The sequence below is a fragment of the Urocitellus parryii genome, chromosome 3, assembly GCF_045843805.1.
Source record: "Urocitellus parryii isolate mUroPar1 chromosome 3, mUroPar1.hap1, whole genome shotgun sequence".
Classification (NCBI taxonomy): domain Eukaryota; kingdom Metazoa; phylum Chordata; class Mammalia; order Rodentia; family Sciuridae; genus Urocitellus; species Urocitellus parryii.
The window spans coordinates 87024852-87037285 of NC_135533.1; the positions used below are offsets into that span (position 1 = coordinate 87024852).

General features: G+C 42.0%; 1 protein-coding gene across 7 annotated transcripts in view; it reads left to right on the forward strand.

Annotated features, from left to right (window-relative positions):
- Chn2 (chimerin 2) overlaps window positions 1–11423 on the forward strand; it is a 300787-nt gene extending 289364 nt beyond the window's left edge. For 3 of the 7 annotated variants that reach the window (XM_077796763.1, XM_077796766.1, XM_077796764.1), the window contains 4 exons: window positions 3471–3548; window positions 5738–5875; window positions 7583–7688; window positions 10813–11423. In XM_077796763.1, coding sequence (XP_077652889.1) covers window positions 3471–3548; window positions 5738–5875; window positions 7583–7688; window positions 10813–10984 — 494 coding nt within the window. In that variant the 3' untranslated portion in view covers window positions 10985–11423. The remainder of the gene's footprint in view (window positions 1–3470; window positions 3549–5737; window positions 5876–7582; window positions 7689–10812) is intronic. The other 4 variants (XM_077796765.1, XM_077796769.1, XM_077796768.1 and 1 more) reach the window with 2 other exon arrangements.
- Window positions 11424–12434: the final 1011 nt, after the last annotated feature.

The following is a 12434-nucleotide window of genomic DNA, read 5'->3' on the forward strand; positions in this document are numbered from 1 at the left end:
AGGGAGAGATAGATCTTAAAATGTTCTTCTATTAAGTAATACAGAAAGTATTGATCAATACATACATCCACTACCATATAAAAATTCACTTCTAATATTGGTTCTGTTTATTTCAAAGAAAAGATTTCAAAGATTATAAAGATCTATGTAATGAAAAATCAAGTTGACAAGAAAAATAGTAACATTTCCCCCCCCAAAAAAAGTTCTTTATATTATTCTAGAGTGATCTTTTCTTTATTTTTGCTTCCCTTGGCCACTATTCAGTATCAAATATTCAGGACATAATGGACCAGGTCTGATGGGGAGAATTTGTGTTGCTGAATATAATTTGCATAATTGACCAGTGATTGTATTATATTGGTATCCATTATTGTGTCCAAATTGCCTTAATATATTCTACAGGTTTCTATTCATTGGACAATGAGCCTATTCTTTCCAAAACAAAGCAGGACATTGTAGCTTGTTATCTCAAGCCTTTTAAAGATAGGAAATGATCCTGCTTCTCCTAAGGATGAAAGCTATAATCGTTCTGAAAACTGGCTCATTTAATCTCAGATTGTGAGAAATGCCTCCTTCCTTTTCACCACTGTGGCTGTTAGAATTCAATGAATGCTTTGGGATCTGGTGAAGGTGTCCCTTGCAAGGGCTGACTAGCCCAAGAGAGGAGAGGCACCCCAACTCTGGCAGAGACAAGTGGCCCTGGGTCCTGCTGTGTGAAAGGCACTGCAAGTTTGGGGTCAGAGCCTGCAGTCACGGCAAAGCACAGGAACTTGGCTTCATTGGAGAAGCTGGAATCCTGCTATAGTAATCCTTCTCCAAGTAACTTTAGGGATCCAAAGTTCCTGTCATGACTGACATTCAGGGGAGAAACACTGTGGGGAGAATAGCACTAAGCCTACCCAGTGCAATAGAAAGAGTGGCCCAGATTGGAAATTTATTCCAAGAGACTACACAGGGATTGGAGCTGCAGATGATAGAAGCCTTCAGGTACAAGCTGAATCCAGCAGTCATCTAGAAGAAATTCACATGACACCTTCCCACCTGCATGACCACCACTGCCCACATGACCCTGAGCAAGCCACTTGTGAGTGGAATCAATTACACTTTATAAGGTGGTTATGAGGATTACATGAGGTGATACATATAACAGCTCTAGTATAGTGTCCAACAAACAGGACCCATGTTACTTCTTGTCACCTTCTCCCAGAATGACCAACCTCTAATTCCACCTTCCAATCTGCCTGTCTGACCCTATTAGCCCAGGTGTTTCGGTGCTGTCAAGAGATCCTGAATAATAGCGTCTTCAACAAGACAGACATCTGTTTACCTCTCCAAGAACAATCCAGGCATTTGGCCGTGGTCTAGGGCTAGTCAGGCAGCTCCCTGGGGGCTGCGACCCAGGCCCTGCACCTGTTGCTCTGTCCTGCTTGGGGCATGGCCCTTGTCTTCTCCCCCCAGTTGGCTGCCAGTGCCTCATCTGCATTCTAACCAACAGGAAGGGGGAAAGGACAATCTCTTTCCCTTTAAGGTCACAATGCAGAGGCTGTACGCATCGCTTCTGCTCTCTCTGCATTGGCCGGAATGTCATGGACATTGCAGTGGATATTTAAAAAAAAATAAAAAAGATCCCATCACAACAGAGAGATGGGAGAACAAATATGAAAAGGACAGCCGGCAGCCTCTGCCATTCTGACAAACTCCAACCCATCCTTCACGACTTCTTTCAAAGATGAGCTCCTCAGCGAGGCCTGCCCAGGTTCCTCTCCTGTCAACCTGCAGGATTAGTTGCCCAGCTCCGAGGCAGCACCTGTTCCAACATTATTGAGATAAGTTTTCCTGTGCCATCTAGAACAGGATCGCACCCCGGTTTCATTCATCTTGTGGGTTAAGTCCAGTTGATGAGCAGTGGCAACTGTTACTGAAACAAATAACTGAGAACATATGTCAAGGCCGCAGGAGAGGAGAAGGGCCAGTACTTATGCTACATAGTGTTTTTTGTTTCTGATGCAAAGCTAATACAGATTCTTTCATATGGTGTATAGTATATAAAAAAAGTTTACCAAATTAACAAAAAACAGGAGCCTGTATGTTAGTAATCAAGAGTTTGACAGCCAGGGACAGTGGCACATGCCTGTAATCCCAGCAGTTTGGGAGGCTGAGGCAGGAGGATTACAAATTCAAAGCCAGCCTCTGTAACTTAGTGAGGCCCTAAGCAACTCAGCAAGAGCCTGTCTCTAAATAAAATATAAAAAATGGCTGGGTATGTGGCTCAGTGATTAAGTACTCCTGGCTTCAATCCCTATTACCAAAAGAATAAAAAAAAGTGTTTGACAAAAGTGTATTGCAAGAAGTATACTGCAATGGAAGCTATTTGTTTGTTTATTTTTTCCTATAGTTATAGTTTTGACAGCAGTTAACTTTTGGCATATGAATTCTGAAACCTGGACCTCTATTTATTTATTTATTTGTTTATTTATTTTAAGATACTGGGGATTGAACTCAGGTTCACTAGACCACTGAGCCACATCCTGAACCCTATTTCGTATTTTATTAGAGACAGGGTCTCACTGAGTTGCTTAGGTGCTGAGGCTGGCTTTGAACTCACGATTCTCCTACCTCAGCCTTCCAAACCACTGGGATTATAGGCATGTGCCACTGTGCCTGGCTCTGGTCCTCTATTCTTTCTGATACTTTTGATCTGATACATCACCCACTGTGTATATATGAGCAGCCTGCATTTAGAACCTATCTTAATGAATCAATAAACTTGAGGAGTGGAAACCAAGTCTCTTTGACCTAAATACACAGTGAAAAGTTTCCAAAACCAGTAAATGGAATTTTATTTTCCTACATCTGTCTGTATGATCAGTTACCTGAAGGCATAACAATGAAATCAATCATGCTTAGTTATTTAACATATCATCTTACGATTACACACAAAAAAGCCATAAAATTTTAATATCTCCAATAGAATCAGGATAATATGCATCACATACCATAAGTGTGTATGTGTATCCAGCACAGTGCCACATACAGCATAACCCATGGAAGAGGTCAGGTTTTCGGCCAGGTTGCTTCCCTTGTGAAATGGGTATCCAGCAATCTGATGAACAAAGGAAGTAGAAGACTATGGTTAATGAGAACCTTAAATTTGGGGGTTGCTTTGTAAATCCAGGCAGGAAGAAGGCCAGATCTCCATTGAGATCCCCAACCTAACAAGCAAAGGGACACAGACTTACATGGAAATGGGACCGGCAAGTCCAAGTTCTGACTCAACAGTGTGTGCATAGAAGATCACTAATAATATTTGTTCATTTACTCATAGCACACAGTGTACATTTAAAATTAATCATTTTTTAAGATATTTTGAGACACTGAGATTAAAGTGTGTGTCTCTTTCTCCCTCCCTTTCCCTCCCTCTCCCTCCCTCATCCTCCTTCCCCCCTTCCCTCCCTCCCTGCACCCCACAGGATTAAAGTCAGAAGGCCTTTACAGAGTGTCTGGGTTCACTGAACACATTGAAGATGTCAAGATGGCCTTTGACAGAGGTGAGTTTGTGCTTTCTTGAATGCCATCTGACTTATGCTCAGTACCCTTCTGATGGAACCAGACTCATTCATAGCAGGAATTGAGCTTCAGAACTACTGAGTATTATTCTTCAGGAAGCTGAGCAATGATGCTTTAAAAATCTCCCCGTTCTCTCTCTGGGGTAAGTGTTTCCTTGGAAGCTGTAGACAGGTGACCACATGAGGAGGAAGTGAGTTTAACCATTTGAAAGCCAGCCAGTCCACCTGGCCCTGGAGCACTCCTCTGCATGCCCATCTCAGAATCTTGTTTCTCTTCTCTCAAAACTCCACAAAAGGGAACAAAGGGATGAGAGTCACCAGCGCTGAAGGAGGGGAAGCCAGGGGAAGTTTTGGAGGTACCTCCTCTGTTATTTATGATTACAACATACAGTTTCCAGTGCCTATCATGTCTTAGGTCAGACATAGGCCAACCTGGAGAACTTGTTAAAAATACAGACCACCAGGGCCCACCTTGAGGACTCATGCTGAAATCTGGATGAGCCCAAGTATCTAGATTTCCAACAAACAATCCACATAATCCTGGTACAGCCATCCAGGCCTGGGGTGCCTACTGGATAGAGTGTGGTCCACAAGGTCTTCCATGATGTGGCCTCCCTATCTGCTCAGGCCAGTCTGCAGTTCCTCCTCCATATTGGACCTTACATGCCAGCCTTTCTGAAGTACCCTTTACATGCCATCACAGAGAAGCACCCAAGCTCACATGTTCTATCCATCTGGAATGTGTGCATGTTTGGCAAACACCTGTGAATCATGAGTCAAGTCTTCTGTTGTTCACAAAGCCTCTCTGGCCACCCCTCGCTGACCTGAGAGCTCTGTTTCCGTCCCCTGCATCACTGTGTGATCACAGGTCTCCAGGGAGCATCCCTTCTTCTTGTAACTGACAAGTTGTGAGTTCCTTCTAGCTGGAACTATTCGAAGGGAGCATCTCTTCTTTGATTCACCAGAGCCTAACTATGTTTGCTCCATGCTAGATTCTCAATAAATGAAGCCCCTTGGACTTCAGTCTGGGAAACTTTAATCCCATATTGATCCCATCATTTACATATTTAGCAAATATTTACATATTTGCTAAATATGTAAATGATGGGATCAATATGGTATATACGGCAGGAAGAAGGTTTTACTATTGTCTCTACATCCAAGAGCTGTTTTGTTTCCAGAACCAAATTTGCTGAAGCATTTGTTCGTTTCATTTTCCACACAAAAGATGTTAATAGTCCCATGTTATCGAAACATTTTTTTCATGTCTTTATACATGAATTTTTTTTGCATTACAATTCATATAGGGCTGGGGATGTGGCTCAAGCAGTAGCGCGCTCGCCTGGCATGCGTGCGGCCCGGGTTCGATCCTCAGCACCACATACCAACAAAGATGTTGTGTCCGCCGAGAACTAAAAAATAAATATTAAAAATTCTCTCTCTCTCTCTCTCTCTCTCTCTCCTCTCTCACTTTCTCTTTAAAAAAAAAACAATTCATATTACACATATATACCACAATTTTTCGTATCTCTATTTGTATATAAAGTAGGTTGACACCCAATTCATGTCTTCATACCTGTACTTTGGATAATGATGTCCATCACATTCCACCGTCCTTGCTAATCCCCTGCCTCCCCCCTTCCCCTCCCACCCCTCTTCCCTATCTATAATTCTGAAACTTTTTTTAATCCAAAAAATTTCATAGAGTGATAGTTAAAATGGACTGGTATTTACTAATGGTAGAATAAAAAGTAAATATGTGTGTGTGTGTGTGTGTGTGTGTGTGTATACCGAGAATGATTGTAAAAAGTGCTAAGAAATACAACCTCACCTATACATGAGGCGGGGTTAAAGTTTCCCAGATTGCGAAGTGAGCCTGAAAGAGACAGAAGTAACTGAAGGAATTCAACAATTAGTTCATGTACATGACCTTCAAATCCAAGTTCAAAGAATACTGATGGAGATGTAGTAGAACTGTTCATTGTTGTATCTTTCTTTTATTTTCTTTCCTTCCTTCCTCCCTTCCCTTCCCTTCCCTTCCCTTCCCTCTCCTTCTCTCCTTCTCTCCTTCTCTCTTTCTCTCTTTCTTTTTTTCTCCCTCCTTTCTGTGCATGCCTTCACTTGGTGAAATACGGTCCTCATTAGGACTTGGATTGCTGGCTCTTTTTCAGATGGGGAAAAGGCAGACATTTCTGCCAACATCTATCCAGACATAAACATCATCACTGGAGCCCTGAAACTGTACTTCAGAGACTTACCCATCCCTGTCATCACGTATGACACCTATTCCAAATTTATAGAAGCAGCAAGTGAGTATTGAGAACTAATTTTTTATTTGTACCAGACTTTCAGTACATTGCTTTCACCCTCAAGAAAATTAAAACTCAGAACTGTTGAAATTATTGCCTGAGCATTTTGCCAAGTGGGCACAACAGTACAGTTAATAGAAAACCAGGCATAGCTCACCAGCTGAGCTGGACCAGCACTAAGCCAAGTCTGTGGGGCAGAAGCCGGGTGCCAGGCAGTTCTGTCTCTCCCAGTCACTCCCTGTATGCTGAGAGCCAGCACAGTCAGGCCCATTCTATTGTTGAAAACGTGAATAGTTTTGTAGTAAAAAAAAAAAAAAAAAAAAACAGATGTTCTCCAAGAAGAGCCGTATCGATGAGCTCCTTACATCCTCTAAGCAGAATCACATTGAGAATGGATCCAAGTTTTGCCCATTAATGCTCTTCGAAATTAATAGAAGGCCAAGAATAAACTATGCCAAGTACCACGCTATAACCTCTCACCCATCGGCACTCATCCTTCCTCAGCCACCGTGGCTCATTCCCTGCTTCCCACCAGGCCCCCTGCCCTCAGGAGAGAGCAGAATGAAAGCAGAGGGAATGTCAGGGGAGTGGCTATGTTTTCCCAGAAACAAGTAATAATGAGAATAACAAGTAATAATGAAGCATGACCCAGAAGTTCAGCCCACTTTGAGGAACATTTTTTTTTTGGTTCACCTTTTTTTTCTTTTTAATCTTTAATGGTTGAAAAGTACAGTGTTGTGCTGCTAAATATACTAATGAAATACCTGACAGGAAGAGACAAGGGCAGGTTGGGATTCACGCAAGCTGTACTTTCCAGATGAGTCATGGCCCTGCTCCCTGTTAAGACCGCTCCTTCCTGGATTCTGGTGGTCTTAGGCAGGGAAGGCTGGGTAGCTTCCACCCCAGGAGGAATGGCAGGAAAGCTTTCTTTGACTGTCTGCCATTACTGTCGGAGACCCAGACTCCAGAAGCATATCCTCTTCCTGGCATGTGCCCAGTATCTACATCCTAACCTGACCCTGCCAACAGTTTAGTGATACGTGCCATTAATGCAGGCTGGGTTGGCTGGCCCACCTGCCAATCTACTTGCACTGAAAATGTATTTAGTGGGCTGGGATTATGGCCCAGCGGTAGAGCGCTCACCTCGCACGTGCGAGACCCTGGGTTTGATCCTCAGCACCACATAAAAATAAACAAGTGAAATAAAGGTGTTGTGTCCAACTACAACTAAAATATAAAATATTTTTAAAAAAGAAAGAAAATATATTTAGTGATTGAAGCCTGCCAGGGAGACTTACTAGATAATTTCAAGGGTACAACACCAGATGTGATGTAGTTTAGAGTCTGTGATAGTGAGATCGCCAACAAATCTAGTGTTCAGAAGGGCAGCGTAGTCTGCACGTGTCCCACCAGATTATAAGCATTCTCCTGGACCATCTGCTCCTGAAGGACGAGGACAGAATCCACCATCGGACCACCCACATCATGAATGTTCAACAAGCCTGTGGTGCTCAGCCCAGACTTTCTGGAATGAGGCAGGACACAAACTGACTCATTTAAGTGAAATAGTATCTAAAATTACATGACTTTGTGAGACTCTCCCCATTTCTGGATAAAACAAACAAAAAGACCTCTTGTTAGCCCTCTGAAAACTTTAATGGTACAATGTAACTCCGCACTCATATGGGTTCTGTATGTTCTTCACAGAAATCTCCAATGCGGATGAAAGGCTGGAAGCAGTCCACGAAGTGCTGATGCTACTGCCTCCCGCCCACTATGAGACCCTGCGGTACCTAATGATCCACCTCAAAAAGTAAGCGGATGCCTCCTCTTACTGATCTGCTCCTGGGGCAGTTATGAAGGAGCAGGTGCTTCTTGAAAGTGGACTGTGCTGCCTCCTGGGGCTAGCCCCACACGTGGCCACGCGGGCCTTTGCTCTGGGTCAAGGGCTGTTTCACGTACTTTCCATGTGTCATTCCTGGGAGGTGGGTACTGCTGGGAGCACTCACTGTCAGGGGCCATGGATGAATTATGGGTTTGTTTGAGCCATCTCAAGGCAGGGGCGTTGCTCTTCTGAGAACTCTCAGTGAAAACCCCCTGATTCAAGACCACTCAGTTTATGTGGACTGTCATTGGCTCAGACAGTCCTGAGTTCAAACACAGCACCCAGAAGTAGAGGAGGTGGGCATAACCTGCTCAGCCCCAACCAGGTTGTTTTTGTCGCCTCATCCAGTTTTCCTCAGGAAGTTCTTTACACTGGATCCCATTGGTTCCTACCCATTTAAATAAGTGGGGACTCCATTTTGTTGTCAGATCCAGTCTCCATCAGAGCTGGATCATCCAACCATGCCCTCATTTTTCACTTATTTCCATGTCTTGTCTTTATTTCTTAAGTTTCTCATAACTTTAATATTTCTAATCTGACTCACCACCCTAGTTCAGGGAAACTGAGTAAACATCAGTTACACATTGGATTCAACAATGGATTACACCGTGGAAGACACATCAGATTTCTGAATCTTAGAGAAGTTAAGTGGCTAATCCACAGGCGTGAACTCAAGTTTGAAATCCAGGAAGAACGAACCAGAGCCTACTCTCTGTCTTAACTACTTGTCTACCCTGCCTCCATAGCTGCATCTTGCTCCAACACAAGTCTTGTACATACTTCATCTCATCTTCCACCAACTGCTCACCCTAACCCCTGATGCCTGAACCAGTCTGTCTTCTTTCAGAGCACATTCCCAACATGATCTCTTGGTTTTGTTTTTCTGTGTGTCTCCAAGTAAAAAAAAATTTCCCCTAAACTTAGTGGCTTGAAACCATAAAATTAATTATCTCATAGTCTCTATGGGCCAGGGATCTGGATATGGTTGAGCTAGGTGCATCTGGTTCAAGGTTCTTAATGAGTTTGCATTTGAACTGCGAGTCAGGCTGCAATATCATATATGAAGGCTTGATGAGAGGAACAGTCACTTCCAAGACACTCAGAACATTGTTGGCAGGACTCGGTTTCTCAGAGGTTATGAGGCTGAAGGCTCACTTCCTCACTGGATGTTTGCTGGAGGTCACCCTCATTTCCTTACCATGTGGGTTTCTCCACAGGCAGCTCACAAAATGCCAACTGACTTCCTTCCAAGCAAGCAAGGGCACCCACGATGAAAGACAGTCTTTTTGTCTTTTTAGAAGTGACATCCCATTGCCTTTGCTATATTGTGTTTGTTAGAAGCAAGTGACTAAGTCAAGCCCATACTTCCAGGAGGCAGGGACTGTTGGGGGCTATCTCAGACAGGATCTACCACACACTAAGCTATGTATGTGGAAGCCTGCAGGTGGAGATGTTTGGATGTTTACAGGCTATTATAGCCTTTAGTTCCAGACTCTTCCCCTTAAATCTCTCTTTCCTTCCTTGTACATTTATTATGAGATTAACAAGTTGATCTTTGAATACTGGAGGGATCAGTGTGCTTCTATGTGTCTCTCCCTGTTTGTTGAAGATATATGTCAGCTGCCCTTTCTTAGATACAATGGACCAAAGAGTGTCTACAGTATCCAAATTACAGATCCACTCAGTAAGTGAAAAGAAGCAAGTGGAGAATACTGTATAAATTTTTCTGCCTTTTCTACTGTATAAATTTTTCTGACTTTTGCTCAGATCCAAGGTGATCAGAGACAGTAACATAAAGCCCAGAAGATTCCTATTTTGATGAGTTTACTGAATGTAAGAGTATAAATAATTTTTGGATATGTAATAGATTATGAGTGCCACATCTGACTTTTAGCTGCAACTTGTTTCTTTCATTTCAATTAATATCATAATTAATTAAAATGATAATAACACTTTGTAAAGCAAAGTGTCTCTATCAGGAAGAATGCTGGCAGCTCCCAGCTGAACTGTAAATGTCAATAATTTTAGGGTTTTATTGTAATGGGTTTGCTAGACATTTTATTTGATCAGGTGTAGTGCTTAACCTCATAGGGCGATGTGAGTATTTTGATCCTCTAGCATGTCCTCATTCCTACTTTCTTAGCTTTGCTGCATGAAAATGATCCAAACTGAGTTGACTTCCTAAAATAATATTAAGTGGCTAATCCTAATGATCTCTCAGGGAATAGTCAGAAAGGGATAGCCTCCAGTAGAAAACCTAAACACATTTTAATTATCATTTGCTCTGCCTTGAAGAACCTTCTTTTTAGATCTATGGTGAACAGTCTAAAGCCTAAATTCCTGAAAGCAAGAATTTGGGAAATAGTGATTCTATTGCATTAGGAAGGAAAGAAGCCAACTTTGGCGTTTGAATTTCATTCCTAAAGGCTCTGCTATTCTTATTTTTATGTCAAAATGATGATTTTCAATTCCAACGATAATTAGTGCTTCAGACCTCATTCTGTGGGAACTAGAAATAATGCCCAACCGCCTTCCAGCTTGGCCACCTCCCAGGAGTTCCACTGTCCCATGATAACGGCCTGGCTGCATTCTACAAGCAAGCATTCTCCTGTGGCACCAGCCCTCCCAGCAGACAGGAACTGCACTTAGCTTCCCATTCTGCAGCTTACAGGCCAATAGGAAGCGACAAGGAAAAAGACTTCCATAGATGACCCATAGGCCAGTTAGTAATCCTCTGCCCCTCCAAACCAATATTCCTTAAATGATACTTTCATATTTATTTAGTGAGAAGGGATGATTTTCCAATTTTTAAAATTGTGTCTATACTAGATTCATATGTCATTCACTTCCACTGGCCGAAGGCAACATCAACAATGTAAAATAAAAACAAATCGGAAAATTGCCTATTGAAAAATGCCTTTGTGCCATTCTGATTCGCAATTTGCTTTTGCAATTTCCTGAGCCAGAGATAGTCTTGGGATTTAAGTATGTAATCAGTATGGAAATTCATCCGCCTGTCTACGTGACGTCTCGGTGTGTATTTGTTTTGCAGGGTTACTATGAATGAAAAAGACAATTTCATGAATGCAGAAAATCTGGGGATCGTGTTTGGGCCCACCCTGATGAGGCCCCCTGAGGACAGCACTCTCACCACCCTCCATGATATGCGGTACCAAAAGCTGATTGTGCAAATTTTAATAGAAAACGAAGATGTTTTGTTCTAATCCATCAGGGAGATGAGCTGAATGGCCCCAGCCCTATCCAAGCTGATAGAGCTAAAGAAATAAACATTTCTTACACTTGATTTGCTTTTCAAACAAGTGACAGAGTTTTCTGGACCGCAGTGGATCGCAGAGTCTAGTACTGTGTCTCATAGACACGCCCTCCTCCATGTGAGAACAAGGGTGAGGGCGAGAAAAGCCCCTGGCCTTGGGTCTTTTGCCGTGCCTCGTATGTATGTCTGTTTTGCTGGAAGAGTGATTAATAAATCTTTCTTTAACTTATTAAAAAAATGTAACTTTTAAGCTTCAGTCTTATCAGTAATAAAAGGGAACTTAATTCATAAAGGTACTTGATACAGTTATACATTTTCCACTTACAAAAAAGAAGACAATTCTATATGTTAAATGTTAAATGAAACCTATATTGTAAAATGTATTTTTATTTTAGCTGCAAGAATGTTATTTTATTTTAGCAAACAGAACTCAATGCAGTGCATTGATTATTACCCTGTGTTCCTTGTCCCACGTTCTTGCTGTGATACCCCGAAGAAGTTGACCACGAATGCAGTATTACCTTGACATACCTCTGTCCTTATCAGTGCTTTTCAGTGAAATTTCACCTGCCACATGTGTCCCTGCTTTTGATAGTTTTTGCTCTTAAGCACTGGCATTCTGCTATCGTGTAGTGTAGGTTTATAGCAATTATAGGATGGCCTGAAGCATCCCCAGATTTTCTTCCCATAAAAAAATTGTGAATTCCCAAAGTATGTTTTGAAATTGGTCATGGTCCTTTCATATTATGTGTGTATATCCTCAAACATGCAGAATGCGGCTGTTTCACATAAAACAATTTGAGGACACAGGATGTTATCTGGGCCACGTAAAAAGTTAGCCCTTGGCCTCTTTCTTCTTTGGCCAAGCTTTTAGAACTCATACCTTAATGAAAAGTTGAAATTTTTTTTGTCACATTTCGGTATTGATGCAAAGTGGACCTGCAGAATAACCGTCAATTATTTGTATTTTTGTTTTATAAACAAAACTATTTTTAAAGTAAGAATGAATAGGTTAATTTTTGTCAGCTATATCTTCCTCCTTGAGAAAAGTAGCCCTGTTTGGAAAAATGTCATATGATTTTATTTCTATAGTTCCATCCTATTGGTTATATGGATCTTTAGCATGAGCCTTTCCCACCAAGATTTCTATATTTTGTAACATAGGTGAAATATTTAAAACATCAAAAAACTGTAAATCTAGATTTGTTTTTTAAATCCAACTGCCATGTCTTTCCCTCTGATTGTCTGAGGTGATTCATGTAATTATTCACAAGTCTCGTTTTGGAGTGGCCAGAAGAGAATCACTGTGTGTTATGTGGCGTGAAAGGAGGAGCAGAGTGTGTTGTCCTGGGGAGTCCTCAGGGCCCTGCAGATGGACAGATGGACTCTATTTGCACCTA